A 20,647-nucleotide genomic window follows, 5' to 3' on the forward strand; every position below is an offset into this window, starting at 1 on the left:
AAGTTATTGGGGTAAGGGACAGATGATGTGGTAAATCAGCCTGGTATTTATTTACTGTGTGTACATAATATTGTAGTGTGATTTGTATGACAATAAATATACTGTTGTATGTTTATAACTGCATTTTGCCTGAGTGACCATACGAATCCTAGAAGGTACTGGGTAGCACTGGGCCAGATAAACCCGGTATCTTCACAACACCTATCAGCCACAACATTAAAACCACTGACAAGTGAAGTGAATAACATTGATTATCTCATTACAATAGTACATGTCAAGGGGTGGGATATATCATATTTGCCTACATTTGAGATCTCCCCTCACGGAAGGGAAATCTTGCTGCTGTGTCCTGGAGACGTGACCACGGGAACCACGTCATTAGGCACCGCTCCCATGCTAAACGACACTATTTTCGGGCAATTTACAGGAGAATCGTGTCACTAAGCCCAGCCCCCACCCATCTGAGCTTGTGTCACGATTCACGGCAGGGACTATGGTTCCTGGGTTTGTCATGCAGAAATACAGGTACAGGTAGGGGGACTCAGTGAGCAGAGATCTTGTAGATTAGTCACACTGAACAGCAGAGATGAGATGCTGGAAAGGATGGTAGGCTCTGTGAGCTGATAACCAGGAATGAGCAGAGCTGAGTCAGACGTGCAGAAATACAGGAACCGATAGGAGAGCTCTGTGAGCTGAGAACTGTAGATCATTAGACACACAGGTGCAGCTGAAGTGCTGGAGAGGATGGTAACTCTGTGAGTTGATATCCAGGAATGAGCAGGGCTCAGTCAATAATGCAGAGATACAGGAACAGGTAAGCTGGAGCCAGGGAGCAAGTCTTCACACAGTCAGGGTAGACAAACAAAGAACAGGCAACTGGGTGTTGGCCCAGGTGTCTTAAATAGTGAGGTGATGACAGGTTGGACGAGTGGGAGCAGAGAGGAGGAGTTCCATCGGACAGGACGGGTCTACACATGTGCAGACCCGGAATCAAGATGGCCGCCACCATCGGACGGACGCGGCGCCCGGCGCCGGTGGGGATCCCCACATTTGGCAGGTGAGAGTATCGAGCGCCTTGTGTTGGGGCAATATGTGATAGTACCCCCCCTTTTAAAGGTGGCCACTGGACACCTAGGAGAGTTCTTCTGAAGAGTTTTAGAGTGGAATTTCCATAAAAGAGTTGGAGCATGGATATCTGAAGCAGCGACCCATGACCGTTCTTCAGGGCCAAAGAGTTTCTAATCCATTAGGTATTTAATCTTGTTCTGAGACCATTTTTGCATCCAGAATTTGGGTGCTCTCGAACTCTTCTTCTTGTAGAAGCTTGTGTGGAGGAGGCAATGGAGAAACAGAAGAGAATCTGTTGATGATGAAAGGCACGAAATGTATTGAAGATACGGAGAGATGCAGGAAGTTGTAGCTTGAAGCAGACAGGGTTAATCACTCGTAGGACTTTGTAAGGACCGATGAAACGTGGAGCAAATTTCATTGACAGTACTTTGAGACGAATGTTCCGGGTAGATAGCCATACCCTGTCTCCCACTTTGATTGCAGGAACCACCTGTCGTCTCTTATCAGCAAATCGTTTATAAAGCTTAGACGTTCTCGCACTGGAGGGTGTCCAGAGCAGGAACTTGGGTCGGAGGGAGGGCTGAGAATTTGAGCAAATCTCTGAAGATTAGGGGGATAGGATAGCGATTCATTACAGGGATGGAATTCAAACCGCGGTAGTCTATACAAGGTCTTAAGGTTCCATCCTTTTTTTTTTACAAAAAAGAAACCTGCCCCAGCGGGGGAGGTAGAAGGCCGAGTAAAGTCACGTTGTAGGTTCTCCCGAATGTAGGTGGACATGGCTTGTGTCTCAGGCAGGAAGAGAGAATAAACACGTCCCTTGGGGGGGGTCTTTTCCAGAAGGAGATCAATTGGACAAACCCAGGGATGATGAGGCGGGAGAAACTCGGAGGGTCCCTTGTCAAAGACGTCAGAAAACGAGGAGTATTGAGGAGGTAGTGCTGGAGGAGGAGAGCACGTTGACACTGTAGACACATGGAGCGGTTTGACCTGAGCCAGACAATGAGAGTGGCAAGAGGGACCCCAAGCCAGAACTTGAGAAGAGTTCCAATCCATATGTGGAGATTGTTGTTTGAGGCAGTACAAGGAACGAGATCTGTTCAGAGAGCAGTGCTCCAATTCGAAGGGTGACTGGTTTTGTTTGTATATAAATGGTCCCATTGGGGAGCCGAGAACCATCGATGGCAGTTATGATAATAGGAATCTTTAAAAATACTGTAGGCAATGACCTCCGAGGGACCAAGGAATGGGAAATGAAGTTTCCAGCTGCTCCGGAGCCAATAAGGCTGAAGAGTTAAACTTGATAGAAGCAGACTGTACGGAAACAGGAATTGAGCAGAAACCAGAAATAGGGGAGGATTTGGATGTCCCCAACCTGACCTCCCGAGAGCAGATTAGGGTTTGGCGTTTTCCAACTTCTTTGGACATGAATTGAGATGATGCCTGGATTCTGCGCAACAGATGCAAAGGTTGTCCCTTCGCCTTCTCTCGCGAATCATAGATCTACCCAGTTACAAAGGGATGTGAGGGCATCCAGGGTGTAAGGTAACTTTTGAGGGGCCAGAACATCTTTCATCCGATCGGAAAGTCCCTGCCACTAGAGCCTCATTGTTCCACTGGAGCTGAAGAGAGTGTTTGGAACTTAATCCCGTATTGGGCCACAGAATGGGTCCCTTGGTGGAGTCTCAGAATGCTAGTGGCCGCAGAGGCAACACGTCCAGGCTCATCACAAATCCTCCGAAATGAAGATAAGAAGGCAGAGCAGTCACTAAGAAGTAAATTGTTTCTCTCCCACAAGGGTGAAGCTCAGGCCAAGGCTGGTCCCGTCAACAGTGAGATGATGTAAGCGACTTTCATCCTGCCAGTAGGGAAATTATGAGGTTGGATCTCGAACTGAATCAGACATAGATTCAAAAATCCACAACAGGTTTTAGGGTCGCCGTCAAACTTGGAAGGTGTGGAAAGTCTAAGCGTAGAGGGAGACGCAGGAGAGGCCTGCTGGGCAATAGACTCAACTGCAGGTGGCGCAGGAACTGGAGGACGTGCAGCCTGAAAGTTATCAAGGTGAACGGAACGGGTCTGAAGACACTGTAGTACTTGTAGTTGTGTATTTTCATGTTGCTCCAATCTTCCAACTAAATGCTGGAGCATATCCTTCACTGAGGCATCTGTCATGTTTTTTTTGTTTTTTTTATATATATACTTTAGGGCCTGTTGTTACTGTCATGATTCACGGCAGGGAATATGGTTCCTGGGTTAGCAGAAGTACAGGTACAGGTAGGAGGACTCAGTGAGCAGAGGTCTTGTAGATTAGTCACACTGAACAGCAGAGATGAGATGCTGGAAAGGATGGTAAAGTCTGTGAGCTGATATCCAGGAATAAGCAGAGCTGAGTCAGACATGCAGAAATACAGGAACAGGTAAAAGAGCTCTGTGAGCTGAGAACTGTAGATTAGACACACTGGTGCAGCTGAGCTGAGATGCTGGAAATGATGGTAACTCTGAGTTGAAATCCAGGAATGAGCACGGCTCAGTCAGTCATGCAGAGATATAGGAACAGGTAAGCTGGAGCCAGGAAGCCAAGTCTTTACACAGTCAGGTTAGACCAGGGTTGTCCAACCTGCGGCCCGCATGCGGCCCAGCACGCCTGTAAATGTGGCCCAGAAGGAGTTTTGGTTGTGGCAAGGGGGCAGCACTGTTAATGGAAAAAGAAAATCCTGCAAAAAAAAGAAAAGAAAATACTTACCTTGCGGTCACGCGGTCACGTCAGCTGGTACTCCGGCTCCCTCCCTTGTCTCCTCCTCGGTGCGGTGCTCGCAGTGAATGTCGGGCGTGATGTCATCACGCCCAACATCCATTGCGGAGCGCTGCACAGAGGAGTCACCCGCACGAGAAGAACAATCAGCAGCACAGAATTAGAGAAAAGAAGAGAAGAGGACAGGAGAACAAGCCGTTTAAAAGGTAAGTTAAGGGGGATTCTTTTTATTATTTAAAGGGATGCTGACCAGTGAATAAAAGTCACCTGGTCCTGGAGCATCATGGACCTTATTTCCCTGCTACATACTTCTACTTGTAATACTAATGGGGCATTATATATTATTCTCTTTGGCCCATTATAAGTTATTATCCCTTAACTAACATAGTGGTGTAATTAGCAAAACAGGTCACAATTTGGCGTCATAGTGATGTATATGTCAGGTACCGCAGGCCTGGTCAGGGCACCCTGATATACAATGCCTGGCTTAAATGCACTTTATTGATATTGCATCGAAACAATACAAAAAGTGTTTATAGTATAATAACTAGAGAGGATTTTTTGAACAGGGCGATTGAAAGGTAAGTATAGGGGGATTTGAAAAAAAGTGATATATATATATATATATATAATTACTTTTTTTCTCATATATATATGTTAACTATGTTTTCTATGGTTTTTTGGATGATCAGCTATCGTTATTGTTAGTGTATCTTATGTGCGGCCCAAACCAACTCGTCGTCTTCCAATGTGGCCCAGGGAAGCTAAAAGGTTGGACACCCCTGGGTTAGACATACAAAGAACAGGCAACTGGGTGTTGGCCCAGGTGTCTTAAATAGTGAGGTGATGACAGGTTGGACGAGTGGGAGCAGAGAAGAGGAGTTCCATCGGACAGGACGGGTCTACACATGTGCAGACCCGGAATCAAGATGGCCGCCGCCATCGGATGGACGAGGCGCTTGGCGCCAGCGGGGATCTCCACATTTGGCAGGTGAGAGGGCCCCTTGTGTTGGGGCGATGTGTGATAGCTAGTTTAAAGTTCAAGTGCATTTGGAGACTGGAAATGACCATATATCCTTCAGCACAACAAGGAACACCACTAAAAATGCAACCTCTCCACCCTTTTATCTTATTTCAATAATCTTGCTCCACTAAATGAAAAGTACTTTTTTATCCAGAAGTCTAGCGCACTTGTGCAAATCTCGGGGATAGTGGGACTGATTTTGTGTCTCAGTTTTTGTGCATTTCATAAATTAACTCTACAGTTGGATAAATCTCTTTTGCTCAACAGGTGGCTCTCTTACCCCGCTCTGTAGCCCATATCTTTGGGAGTGTCTTTTTTATTTTCTATATTTAAATTTTAAAAAGAAATCATACAAATTCAGCTACATGACAAGTGTATATCCATTGGGTATGTCTACTACTGGTGACTGCTATCAGTAACATGATCCGGGGGCTTCTGCTATTGATGAAATTGGGCATTACTACCACTGATGACAATATTGAGCTTTACCAGTACTGGAGGCCATAATTTGATATTACTGTTACAGATATATACATAATTTTAAATACTCAACTGATATAGAAACCACTTACCCTCTGAGCTGAAAAGGCAGTCTGTTGAATCAGACCCATAGTCATTCTGGATGGTGCACTGATACACACCACAGTCTTTCACGGAGGCTTGTACAATCGCAAGAGCCACCTGTCCTTCATCTCCAGAACTAAACAAGAAAAAAGTGTGAGCGGTAAATCTTATACAGCAACTTTCTACCATGAGACTCAAAGTATGGAAGTGTATACTCGTAATTACTGTACTCACCACAGTAACAGACTGAATTTGCAGTGCAGAGGACCTGATTCATGTTCGGGCGCAAGTCCCTGTGTGTAACGTGTCTTGTGTAAAATAGCTCTGTGCATGCTCAGAAACAGACCTTATGCCAATGAATGCAACTGCATGCAATTCATGCCTGAACGCAAATGACACTACCTATGACCTGAAGGGGTGGATGAACATAGGGAATGTACAGTAAGGGCGTACCAACGCAGATGTGATCCATTCAAGTCCTGGGTTTTTATTAAGTATGTTTTTTCATAGCTCTGTCATTTGCACCAGCTACAGAGCAGGTGTAAGTACCGACTGATAGTGATGACTGTCACAGCATAGTCTTTGTATTAAACACTACCCGTATGTGTGCCACTAGATAGCAAAGGAAGACTAACTATATAAACACATTGAATGTACATTACACGTTAAAAGCATCATAATTTATGTATTTAATGATTTTATTAATGATTATACTGTTAAAATTTTTATAATTATCCTTTATTATAATTAAACATTTTAAGTGCTCTGATCCACTGAGTCCTCTGTGCCCCTCAGCCAACCAATCTGTTTCAACACCAAACCCTGTGCCACATTAGATAGCTTTGAGATTTCAGTTTTAATAATATGTAAAAGTCACGAATGACCTAAAGGGGTGTCCACTTTTAGACAGCTTCTTTCTTTATATCCTGCCCTCCTCATCTAGAGGCTACTGTTATCTGAAACTGGGAGCCAGACCACACAACTTTTTGAAAGCTGTTGCTATATTTTACCCAGCAGGAGGACTCACTTGACCCAGTCTTATGTAATAATTGAATATAACATGTATTGAAGCAGATTGGAAAGAGTCTTCCTGTTATATACACTGCAACGGCTGCCTTCAGACAAGCAACGTGATCAGGCTTCTGGTTTCAGGTATCAGTAGGTCTCTGCAGGGTCTCAACTCTATTTACTGCAAGAGTTTGGGCATAAGGAGTGGGATCGGCCAAAAGTGGATACTTATTTTACATATCTAACCCGTTAATAGTGCAGGGTGGGACAAATTCGCTTTCACGGTGCATTAATATTCTAAATAATTGAAAACTTGAACTCCCTTTAGGGTGTGTACTTGTCTATGTATTTCTAAGTGAACATAAACAGGCCTATTTAGTAGTATGTGGCGATAACCAAGATTTTCTATTTCCTCCTTCTGCAGCGATAGAAAATCTATTATCGCTGTGATTTACCTAGCAAATATTGCCGAAGCAGCGAGACAGGGCTTTTCTCTGCTTCATAAATAGAACCCTATGTATATCTACTTTTCATATGTTGATCAGGAATCCATACACTGGGATGAATGGCAGAAATACAATATAATGCTTTTGGGAAAGAAATACCTGTCAATGTGAACATACACATGGTGCTATAGAGATCCCTGTATTGTATCTTTCAAAGGGTTTTCATATGTTTGAAAACCACATACACGTGAACAGTATTTTGCATTATTATTTTTGCTAATGTTCAGCACCTATTTACTGCCACTAGGAGAAACACATACTATTGTCAATATGCAAGAATTACCATCTCTTTACTTTTGCCACTTGAACATCATCTTTGTACCAGGTTATATATGAGTCACTTAATATATTGAAGAACTGGCACCACAGTTTTAAATTCCCAGATGCATCAGAAAATTGTTCTACTCGTGTCTTCCGTATCACCTGTGGAGCTTAAAGAGAAACACAAGAGATTTTAGTTTTTTATTATTATTATTATTTATAAATCATCAGCATACTCTGCAGTGCTTTACAATAGGAAACAAAGAGTAATAAAATAAGACTGGGTATTAACAGATCAAAAAAAGAGGTAATTGGGCCCTGCTCACAGGCTATCTATAGGAAAATAGGAGTTTGATACATGAGGTTAAGTGCCACATATTACATACTCATCCAGCTATATTGTAACGGGAAAAATAGTGTGCACCAAGCAATCACATTTTAAGTGAAACTTCAATTCCTTTAGGACTCCATTTTTATTTTTCTTATTTTATGAAGTAATATCCATAGATACAGTTGGGATACAGGATACAATTGATTTACGATAACTAAACTGAGAGAGCCCTCTGTCACTGAACGGTGCACCACTGAGGTGGTGTGACTCACCGCTGCAGAGGACTATGTGGTGGAGGCAGAGAGGGAGAGGGAGCGCAGGCGGAACAGGTAGCGTGAGAACTACAGACAAGGAAGGCAACAGGAGGGACAGGATGGCAGACAATAGTTTGACAGCGCTGATCACACAGATCACAAGGCTCAGAAAGTTGAAACAGAACACATGGATGAAGTGCATGATGTCACTTCTGTTACACATTTTCATCTCCAAGAAGGCTTCTTATTAGGTGCCAGCAAAGAAGTTCCACTTCAATAAATATACAGCCAGACCTGAAGTCAGTACAAAAGTGGAAACCTCAGTTTAGCCTGGATTTCTATCCACAGCAGGCTGCTGTGTTTTGGGTCTCCCAAGATTTAGGAGATTTATTGCCCCTAACCCAAGAGATGCCCCTAGTGCAATTATAAGCCCAACGAGATGGCAGGACCCGCTGCCCACAGCCCAGGCCTGTGTTTTGGGTGCCCATATAGGGGAGAGAGACACGCCAATGATGGGTGGGAGCAAATTCCCAGGAATCAGCCCCTGTGTTATTTGTGAGGAAAGTATTTGACATTTAGTCAGAAATTGTCCGTTGAAACAGGAGGTTTTGAGCAATGGGCTCTCTTGCAATCACAGTCACAATGTACATAATAGATCATACATACAATATAGTTTATATATCAGTTTAATACATTTACAGTTAAGCAAAGTGGACTAATGTATATAGAGCTCCTCTATATTTTGTTGCAGTCTGTACAAATGCAGATTGATCCCAGCTCTACAGGTTATAATCAGACAGTCAATCTTCACAATCCTGGAGCTTGTTTCTGTTTATAGTGTTGTGAAGAATCTACCCAGTTAGGACAGTAGTTCTATGGATTCTAGTTCTATGGATTCTAAACAGACAGATGTAGATATGAGATTTGGAGGGGAAGAACAACACCTCTCCCCTCTAACTAACACTACAGTGGACACGCCGCCCAAAACAGGGAGAGACAGCTGAATAGAGAGGCAAAGGGGAGTTAAGCTCACCGCAGGAACCCCATTGAGGACAGCTCCTGACGGGTGGAGTGAACTCCATTCCCTGCAGATATATGGGCAAAATAATCCAGATTACAGTGCTTGGAGGATTTTAACACAGCGTGGAGGAAGTGTATGCCATGACTTCCATTACACATTTTCATCTCCACAAAAGCTTTTCACTAGGTGCCAACAACTAGGTCACCCACTTGTTTGAAGTGGAGAACACCCAGTCTCCATACCAAGACATAGTGGACCATAGTGCACCAGAATTCAGGATCTCCAACATCAACAACAGGACTTGCAAAAAGCCCATGAGGACTTTGGAAAGACTGCACTGGATACAAATTTGGAAGCTTGAATACTTGTCACAACTGGTTTGTTGGCACAAGCAGCCGATACACTCAAATTCACAAAATCTCAATTCTACCGGTTTGTTTAAAAGCCCCAAACCATGCTGACCCATAGACTGAACTCACATAACAGCAGCAGGAAGCAGGCCCGGCGCTCCCATTAGGCAACCTTAGGCAGTTGCCTAGGGCGCCGGGACCTGCAGGGCGCCGCTGACTAGATTTTCTAATCTAGTCAGCGGCTCAGGAGAGGGTTGCAGCGGCGGCGGGGTGCCGCCGCTGTTTTTCAGTGTCCGCGGGGCATCTGTGAAGTATCACACTGTCTGTCAGACAGACAGTGTGAATAAAGTTCTTTCCCGGCGCCCCCCTCCCCTCCCAGAATGCATCACTCCGCCCCTGCGTGAAGAAGGCGCGGACCAGCTAGAGAAAAGGTAAGTAAACTCTCCTTTTTTTTTTAGTGTGTTCGTCACACACACATATACACACACATATATATATAATTTAAATTTCATATAAAATATATAAAATTGGTATGTGTACTTTTTATTAAATTATTGTGCCAAAAAATTAGTACACCATATGCTTTTTCAAAATAGTGCAGTATATTGCAGCAGGAGGAACCATAACATATAAGCACATATATTATTTAATTCTGGTACTCACATATATATTAGTTGTGATATAAACTAATCACTCACGGTTTATAGATAATACTGCACTTTCTTTGGTGTTTTCTTTTAGCAAATATGACTGGAGTTTATCAACATAGCATTCCCTGAAGATCTTGGGATTTATGTACAGATATGCCTTACCATTATTTATATCCAGTACACATATGACTAACAACTGGTTTGTTTTAGGCTACTACACTATCAAGTGCCCTTTTTCCTTCTTCCCCTGTCTTCTTAGATTTTACCAACCCATCCAGGGCTTGATCAACCATTACGATGATCAGGCTGCAGCCTGGGGTGCTGGATCCCAGGGGGCGCGCTGTGCTGCCGGCATTTCATTTTTTATTTTTTTTCTTTAAATGCTGCGCTCCGTGGCTGCCTGGCATGGGGCCACCCCTGGTCCAAAGGGGGGCGGCCCCGACTGCCGCTATGCAGCCTGACAGCAACTCCCATGCTGTTAGCTGCCTGTCAGTGCAGCCACGGAGCTCCGAGTCAAGTCTCGTGAGATTTCCATATCTCACGAGACTTGACTAAGCATACCCTGCCCCTGCCCCTGAAGGGAGGGGGAAAATAGCTGCAGGGGTGTGTGTGTGTGTGGGGGGGGGGGGCGGTTAGAGAAAATTAGCCGCAGGGGGGGATAAGGAGTGTTTTGTTTGAACTAAATAGCCTAATCATTCAGGGGTTGTTAACATTTTGCATTATAATACATTTTTTGCATTTTCAAAACAGAACTCTCCAGAAGCCAGCTAGAAGACTTCAAAACTGCAAGAACAAGCAAGAGAGAAGAGCAAGAACAGATAAGAGACAATGGCACAATCTGTCTAAATTTGAATGCTGGAGAATACTCCTGAACATTCCTATTTAGGATTATTCCTATATAACTATACATTGGGGGTATGGGGGGGGGGGCACTACAGGTTAGGGCGGCCAGAGGACCCTTAATCAAGCCCTAAACCCATCAGACTTACCACCCGATCTACTGGTAAGGAAAGCAGCCGCCTTGTCTAAAGGGAGTGTTACATTATATGGACACTATAAGATGACTTATTACACAATTAACCCTATATACAGCCATCTAATTGCTGTTAACATATAGACTGTCTCCTTAGCTGCAGCAAGAGATACGGTGGGAAAACAAGTAATTTTGAGACGCCCAGAGCTGGATTCAGACGTGATTGCATGCTCTTGAGTGTGGCATGTCCCTACTGTACACTGAATATGGCAAATTGCCCCTTCCCCGCCCAGTTTACTCCCCGAAATTGTAGGCTGTAGTAAGTGTCCTTTGCGTGTGAACACGCAGCGGACAGGGCTGTATTCACGGACGTATCTCCCGGGTCTGGGCATGTGCAGAGTGATTTTGCGAATGATACAATGAAAACCGGCAGACACATGCCTTGATGAATCCGGTCCATATTGTGTGTGTGTGTGTGTGTATGTATTATATATATATATATATATATATATATATATTTATATATATATATATACATGCACATACAAATACACACACACACTGCTATCCATATTTGCCAACTTTTCAATGTTGACCTCCAGGAGATCCCGGGGTGAGGGGGGTTGAGTATAGAGAATGGGCAGATATGAGACGTAGAGTACAAACATGAGATATAGAGTAGAGGACCCTGTGTGTGAAAGCTTACATTCTAAAGGGAGGTGATGATGAGAGACAAAAAGAGCAAATGGAAACAAAAATAGGCATAATGGAGTTCACTGTGGTGCAGTGCTCTGCAACATACTGAGGCCATAATGTAGAGAGGCCTAGATAGGACCATGGTGGTGCAGGGGCTTAGGTGGAATAGAGGCCTAGCCTCCAAACCTTTAAGTTATCCTCTTTAGGCAAGCTTATCAAATTCTTAAACCACCTTATTAATATACTTAGACTATTCTACTCAATAACCAGTTAATTCCTATCTTACATTTATTCTCTTTCTATACACAAATAACCAACACTGGTGTATGACTGGATAATATAGCCCCACTAAACATCTTTCACTTATAATCTGGCTATTCCAGTATGCAAATTGAGACACTTAGCCTCATATATAAACTCAATTTTCTATTGATTATAAGTAGAGATGTGCGTGAACCCCTGTGCTTTGGTTCGGATTATAAAACTTCCGTGTGTTTTGGTTTTAGTTCTAGTTTTGCTCAAAAATTCTGAAAAGTTTTGGTTTTGGATCTGGATTTAATTAGAAATTGTCAAAAATATGTAAAATTGCGGGATTTGGGGCTGTTTTAGCTCCTACATTATTTATAGCATTAACATTCATTTACAGTCTATTTTCTAATGATCTCTTCACAACTGTCCAAGTTTTCATCAATTTTGACCAAAGGCTGCAGTAAGCTAGCTGGCTAAAATTAGTGACAGAGCAGCGGCACGAACACATGACAATTTAATAAAAGATACAATCACTATGAAACATAGTGGCACAGCAGTATGCATAAATTGTTTACATGCAGACGCTGAATGCTGAAAATGACATTCCTCAGTTTTTCCAACATATTGACACCGGTTGTAAGAATAAGGGGTCATTAGACGGTCAGCAGCAACAGAAGATATTTAGACAAGTAAATAGAAGAAGGTGGACTGCACCAAGAATAAACAAATTTAAAGAGTAGGCACACAATACATTTTTAATGTTAGGGGGCATCCATAATTAACAAATCAAGCTACAAGACCTGAAAAGCAGATCATTAAACTGACAACAGCATAATTAGACAATTAGTTCGATGAAGGTGGGCTTTACCCATGATTAAAACTTGAAAGACTGCACACTTAGTTAAAAATTAGAGGATATCCATTATAGACACTGATGCTACTGATGCTACAAGACCTAAAGAATATATCATTAAACTGACAGCAGCATCATTAGACGTTTAGACAAGTAGAAAGACGAACATGGGCTGTACCCATAATAAAAAAGTTGAAAGACTATGCACAAAATAAATTTTGAACTTCAGAGGGCATCTATAATTGATAGTCAAGTTTCAAGACCTGAAAAGGAAGCCAATAATCAAACAGCATCATTAGACACTTAGACAAGTAGAAAGATGATGGTGGGCTTTACCCATAATAAAAAAAGTTGAAAGACTTGGAACACAATATATTTTTAATGGTCGAGGGCATCCATAATTGATTATGAAGCTACAAGACCTGAATAAGAGGTCATTAAACTGACAGCAGCATCATTAGGCATTTAGACAAGTAGAAAGATGAAGGTGGGCTTTACCCATACTAGAAAAGTTGAAAAACTATGGACACAATAAATGTTTAATGGCAGACGGCATCTATAATTGATTGTGAAGCTACAAGATCTGAAGAGGTCATTAAACTAACAGCAGCATAAATAGACGAAGGTGGGTTTTGCCCATAATAAAAAAGTTGAAAGACTACACACACATTATACTTTTTTAATGGTAGAGGGCATCTATCATTGAAACTGATGCTACAAGACCTGAAGAAAAAAGTCATTCATTTGACAGCAGATTAATTAGACATTTAGACAAATAGAAAGACGAAGGTGGGCTTTACCCATAAAAGAAAAATTAAAAGACTATACACACAATAAATTTTTAATGGTAAAGGGTATCTATAACTGTGAAGCTACAAGATCTGAAGAAGAGGTCAATAAACTGACAGCAGCATAATTAGATATTTAGATAGATGAAGGTGAGTTTTACCCATAATAAAAAACATGAAAGACTACGCACACAAAACATTTTGAACATTACAGGGAATCCATCATAGAAGCTGATGCTACAAGACCTGAAAAATAGGTAATTAAACTGACCACAGCATCATTAGACATATAGACAAGTAGAAAGATGATGGCGGGCTTTACCCATAATAAAAAAAGTTGACAGACTACGAACACAATACATTTTTTAACAGTAGAGGGCATCCATAATTGATTATGAAGGTACAAGACCTGAAGAAGAGATCAATAAACTGACGGCAGCATCATTAGACATTTAGACAGTAGAAAGATGAAGGTGGGCTATATATGTAATATAAAAGTTGAAAGACTATGCACAAAATAAAATTTGAACTTCAGAGGACATCCATAACTGATAGTCAAGCGACAAGAAATAAGAAGAGGTCACTGAAGGTGGGCTGCATTCATAATAAAAAAAATTAAATACTATGCACACAATACATTTTGAACATCAGAGGGCATCCATCATAGACACTGATGCTAGAAGATCTGAAGAAGAAATCATTAAATTGACAGCAGCATAATTAGACATTTAGATAGACGATGGTGGGCTTTACCCATAATAAAAAAAACTTGAAAGACTAGGCACAATATAGATTTTGAATGTTACACAGCATGCCTCACGGAAAGTATAGAGGAAATAAGAAAGAGTTCTTTAGATAGTTAGCGGCATCAGTAGACATTTAGACAAGTAGATACCGAATTGTAAATTGCTAAGTAATTTGATGGCGCTATATAAATAAATGTTGATGATGATAGACAAAACTGGCATTTACCCATAATCAAAATGTTGAAAGACCACACACACAATACATTTTGAATGTCAGAGGGCATCCATAATTGACAGTGAAGCAACAGTAAGAAGCAGAGATAATTAGATAGACAGCATGACATTGAGATGGAATAGATGCAAATTTGGTTGCCCAAACCATCTGTCTTGACAATGTCTGGGTTGGGATAAAAATATTTTAAAACAGAAGAGGTGCTTTTTTTCATCTTATGCCCTGGCATGATAATGCGCTTATAATGGGCATGAGGTGGTACCACTGGTGGTTGTCTTAGCTCTACACAATCATCGTCATCCTCCTCATTATCTCATGCAACTACAACACATTCATTTTCAGATCCACAATTATCCCCCTCATCCTCTTTCACATTTGCAAGTTCCAAGTTACATCCTCAATTTTTATGTCTAAATCATTACTAATCCTCACATTTCCAAATGGTTGAGAAATTGTGGAAGAAAGCTACAATGACAGTGTCAGAATCTGAAACGTCAGACTCACATATAGCACTTGTCAATATCCTCCTTAAACTTTCCTCCAGGATTCTGTGAGTGCCCAAGTTGTTCCTCTGTGTTATTTTTAGGCACTGAATTGGCTGCATTGGAAGTCTCAGTATAACAGACCTACACTCTGAGTGAGATGGTGGTGCATGGAAAGTTAAGGAAGATGCATGACCATGTTGGGCACTATCTTTTGTATTGGGCATTATAGTATGTGTACCAGTACCAGCAGTGGCAAGACCCTTACTTGCAAAAAGTGGGCATGATCTGAGCCTTGTCTTGCCACTGAGGGTCGTATATGGAATGTTAGCTATTTAACTTTTTTTTTGGACAAATCACTTCATTCATCAGAAAATTCTCTCTTAATTATCATTGTTACATCAAGAGCTGATGTTTTCTTTGAGATTGACAAACAATGTTGTAATTGTGAGGGTGCTTACCTACACTTTGTTCCCGCGTGACCTTTTTTTACTGGTAAAGGTCGAAAACATACGACTACTGCCAACATTTGTACTAGGAATCTGCTAATCATTAGAATGATTCATGGTTGTCATTGGCAAGAGGAGTAATACTACTTGAATTTGGAGTCACCTGTAGCTGCAACCACAACAGGTGAACGCAAATAAGACAGGGAAATAAGTGAATTGCCTTGCAATTATTTTAACACTGCTCCACAATTATATAATTGAAATTTAGACAGTTGGTTCTTAAAAAATACATTTTTATACTTTTTTAGGGGTGCCGCTGCTCACACTCCACCAACACCCAGGGCCATCTTTTCCATTGGGCACGATGGGCAGCTGCCCGGGGGCCCCATAGGCACGGCTCTTAATGAGAATAAATATTCCTGCAAAAGAAAAAACCTGCAAAAAAAAACTACAATGGTCACTGAGCAAGTACATCTATCTATCTCTATCTCTATATATCTATATCTATATCTGTATCTGTATACATCTATATCTATTTCTAGGGGCCCCGGTGCACTGCTTTGCCTGGGGGCCCATAATGTTGTTAAGATGGCCCTGCCAACACCGTGGTTTTTATCAGCTTAATCAACAAGATGTCACTGACTGCCACTCACAACAACAATTGCTATGACTGGTAGAAAAACACTTGGAATTTTTAAAGAAAGAATTTACGAAATATATCCTTTTTTGGGGGGGCTCAATCAGGGCCGGACTGGCCATCTGGCACTTCTGGCATTTGCCAGAAGGGCCGATGGCTGCATGGGCCGGTCCGGTCCCTGCGCTTCCAGTCCCGCAATTCTTTCTCTTTTTTTTTTTTTCAAACTTCCGCACGGCCACGCGATGACGTCACATCGCGCCGACGCAGCCGCCCAGGAGCCTTCGGTAAGTTGGTGCGCTGTTTTTCTTTCTAATCCGTCCAGGGGATAGTGACAGGTACTGCAGAGGGGGGCTGGGGTGGCAATAACTAAAAATTACTGCACGGGAGAAGTGATTTCTGCTGGGGGAAGAAAATGTCTGCAGGGGGAAGAGGGGGGTGGGTGACAATGTATGCAGGGGAAAGGGGGGGTGAGTGACAATGTATGCAGGGGAAAGGGGGGTGAGTGACAATGTATGCATGGAAAAGGGGGGGTGAGTGACAATGTATGCAGGGGAAAGGGGGGGTGAGTGACAATGTATGCAGGGGAAAGGGGGGTGAGTGAAAATGTCTGCAGGGGGAAGGGGGGGGTGAAAATGTCTGCAGGGGGCAATGACTGTAGGAGGGGGACAATAAAAATGGCCAATGTGTGTGGGGGGACGACAGTATATGACTGTAATGTGTGTGGGGGACAGTATATGACTCTAATGTGTGTGGGGGACAGTATATGACTGTAATGTGTGTGGGGGACAGTATATGACTGTAATGTGTGTGGGGGACAGTATATGACTGTGTAATGTGTGTGGGGGACAGTATATGACTATAATGTGTGTGGGGGACAGTATATGACTATAATGTGTGCTATTAAGTGAATGTGGGGCTGCTTGGGGAAAATGAGGTATATTTATTGAATGTGATTATGAATTATTTAATGCCTGAGATGGTTGTGGGAAATGGTTATTTTTATTAAACATAAATGCTATTTAATTTCTTGCTGGGGTTGTTTGGAGGGAGGGAAATAGGTTAACTTATTAAATGGGAATACTATTAATTTAGTGTTTGGGGCTGGTTGTAGGGAAATAGGTATATTTATTAAATGTATATACTATTTAATGTCAGGGCTAATTGTAGGGAAATAGATGTATTTATCAAATGTGAATACTATTATTTTAATGTTGGGGCTGGAGTGAGGCCTAAATTTAAAACGTGGGTGCTATATTGATTTAACACCGATGCTGGTTGGAGTTTTCTAAATTTCATGTACCCATTTTTTTTTCCTAATAGGGCCTCCAACATTCCAGGATCCAGACAAGCAGCCACTGATCTAAAGACACCAGCAGCCACAAGTGGTGACAATGACAAGACAGGTAGGAGAGACCAGGACAGTCTGCCAACTGTCCTGAATTTGGTGGGTGACTGTCCCGCTTAGTCAGGATTTGGTGTGACTACAAGGACAGTTGGGAGGTATGTCCTACTTCACATTGTACTGCTTGTGAAGGCAGAACTGTGTGCACCTAACAGTAGTGCTCACAGTATTGCCTGTGTATTTGTTGAAAATGTCTAATAACCATATTACATCATAGTAGCCCCCTGTCTTAAGTGCCTAGGGCCCCGTGAGCCTTAATCCAGCTCTGGTTAGCAGGAGGGAGCGGATAGCTACTCCCAGTCCCTGGATAGGACACAGCCTGCAGAGGAAGCCGAGGAGCTCTAAGTCTCATGAGATTTATTAATCTTGTGAGACAAAGAGCTTCCCTGCTCACTCTACAGGAAGTTCACACTCTGATGGATGTCAGCAGCATCAGAAGCATAGATAAGTACAGTGGGCTGGGGGTGTTGTAATGTGTTTCTGGGGTGGGGGGTGGCATGATAGGGAGGGCCTGATAAATGTAATGTTTTATTATAATGTATGTATCAATGCCCCACGTTGGCCACGCCCCTGACGGCGCCGCTGCTGCACAGCGGCACACGATTTTGTCCTGCTCATCAACAGAGATGGGCCTGTATGCTTGAAATGCCAGGGCTGATTTTTACTCCCAGTCCGGCCCTGCGCTCAATGTTATATAGCACAGCACCCTATTTTTCTCGACTAAATACTTCAGATATCACACTCACCGATACTGCCCCTCACAAAATTGGTTTTAGCTTCAAACACTTAGTATTTTAAAAGCAAGAAATCGATTTAGTATTTGTTTTTTGGTGTGTGCTGCTCACAGTCATATAGCTCCCTGTATTTATCCATTAAATACTAGTATAGTTCAGATATCTATACCTGTATTTATATAATAGTATACTATAATATTATTACTAACAACTAGTAGCCACTACTCAGTCTAAACTCTCTGACACCCTATTGATCAGCAGCAAACAATTCTAGCAGACTGATCTCTAGACAAATAAAACTGCAGTAACATGACAGCTTGCTTGTTATCTAAATTGCATATTTCAATCTGTCTAACCCTGCGATTTTCAGAGCAGAACACTACAACCAACATCCTCCCTACATGCTGTCTGTTCTAAAATGACAGATGAGAACAGGAGGGACAGTTATAATACAAAAGATATCGATGCAAAACTTGTGATATCTGACATTTTCCCAGAAATTACGTTTTGCCTCGTTTTGATATCTGAATTTGGCACAAGAAACCGCCTCTGATCCCCCAAACCCGAATCTGTCACATTTAGACAGAATGCAAACCGCTCATCTCTAATTGTAAGCTTGGAAGCCGTCTTATTTCTTTGTCTGTTTAACATCCAGTCTTATTATTTCTACTCTGGTTTTCTCAATTTTAAACTGCTGCAGCGCATGCTGTCATTATATAAATAAGTGTCAAAAATAATGTATGAAAGTAAAAAGTCAATAAAAATAGAATAGGATTGTGCTAAATTAGAAAACTGAATATTTTAGGTGGTGTGACACAAAAGGAAACACGAGGACAATAAAATAACTGAAAGATAACAGTGATCTGACTATAACTTACTTCTCTTATTTTTCCAGGTGGTCACTTCCCTTATTGTTAATCTCCATCTGATAGCCTTACATTTTTCACACATGTATAGAAATCTACTCTACTCAGACTGTTGATTGTTAAATTTTTCAAACCAGTATTATGGTTCCAATCTGTTGTTAGTTATGGCTGCTGCTGTGCAACCTACAGGCAGATAATGATTTACAGGGCAATACCTCAATAGAGTCCCTACCTTTCTGTGTACATTAAAGTAAATGATTGTCAATGAGGGTGCTACGTTATCAAAGATCCTATGAATACCAACTTCCATGTCAATTCTCAATATTATGCATCTATAAATAGAAAAGACAATGTGCCTCATAGCTGTTACATGTATGAAGACTAAGGAATGCTCATCTGCATTCATGAATATATTAAATTTTGTATTATTTATAAAAAATAAGATGGTGTTCGCTTAAGTTTCATATCAAACCAGTGGCGGATCCAGGGGGGGGGCGATCGGGGCGATCGCCCCCCCCCCTAGCAGGGGCTTGCTGCCGACAGCTGCACACTGTGCAGGTCCGTTCAGCAGTGACAGTGTGCTGCCCGGCTGCGGGCAGCAACCTGCCACTGCTGAACGGACCTGCACATACTGTGCAGCCGCCGGCAGCCTTAGACATCAGAAAGGGGGTGGGGCCTAAATCACCCCCCTAAAATCGCCCGGGGTGAAGTTATTGTCTAGATCCGCCCCTGTATCTAACCTAATATGAAATAATATTTATGATTTTCAAAATAAATAGACTTTCAAATAAAAACAGACCCACACTAAGGGTGTCACATAGAGCTACAAATTGTAGTGTTTTGAAGCTAATTTTAAGCAATGCCTCCCTCTATCACGTAAAGCTGATATAGCTATGTGGAGCTGTGACTGTAGCCTAGAGTCTACACACATTCGAATAACACACCAGGTTACAAAAGCCATTAGTGTAGCTACAAAAGTGTTTAATATTAGCAAGTCCCTCATATCGTAGCATACTTGAAAACGTTTTAACTCTCCCCTTCCAGGATCTCTCGGAAGGAATGTTGAGTGGCAAGAGCATGGGGGCGCAGCATGCAAACCTCATTATTTTAGCTTCCCAAGCCGCAATGCAGCGATCGTATCATCGGGGTGTGTGTCCAAAATGACATCATTTGCGGTGAAGGGTGTCATCAAGGCCACTAGGGAAAGGCCTGCTCTCCCAGGGGTACAGGAGAACTACCTGAAATTCAGGAGTCTCCAGGACTTTCTGGGAGCGTAGGCAAGTATGCATGACAGTCTATGTAGATCCTAGATTCCTGTTATACGCTCCTAATACTCTTTTGTTGCTCTGTGTGACATCATTATTTGGAAATTGAGGCCTGAACAAAAACACGTTATTATTTCTGCATAATACCTGAGCACCTGACATAACATCTGAGCATTTTTTGAATGGATTTTTATATAGCAGATGTAGGGCAAATCACATTAAATTATGTGAAATACTTATTTCCTTAAATGGATTAATAAAATAATAATAATTTTATTTATATAGTGCTTTTCTCCCAGTAGGACTAAAAGCGCTTTACATTTGCAGATTAAACAACAAGCGCTACAAAATAAACATATGAAGGATTAATAGAGTACAGAAAATGAAGGGACATTATTGAAATGCTTGACTAAACAGGTAAGTCCTTTGTCTATTTTTGAAGATTTGTAGAGTGAGGGCCTTGTGGATTGTATAAGACAT

General features: G+C 42.0%; 1 protein-coding gene across 1 annotated transcript in view; it reads right to left on the reverse strand.

The window, feature by feature from the left end:
* Positions 1–20,647, reverse strand: part of ALPK3 (alpha kinase 3) — a 105,906-nt gene that overhangs the window by 22,930 nt on the left and 62,329 nt on the right. The window contains exons 8-9 of the mRNA XM_075208409.1: positions 7,212–7,359; positions 5,423–5,550 (exon numbers count right to left, since the gene is read on the reverse strand). Of these exons, the coding sequence (XP_075064510.1) occupies positions 5,423–5,550; positions 7,212–7,359 (276 nt within the window). The remainder of the gene's footprint in view (positions 1–5,422; positions 5,551–7,211; positions 7,360–20,647) is intronic.

Source organism: Mixophyes fleayi, chromosome 4 (genome assembly GCF_038048845.1).
Source record: "Mixophyes fleayi isolate aMixFle1 chromosome 4, aMixFle1.hap1, whole genome shotgun sequence".
NCBI classification, from domain to species: Eukaryota; Metazoa; Chordata; class Amphibia; order Anura; family Limnodynastidae; genus Mixophyes; species Mixophyes fleayi.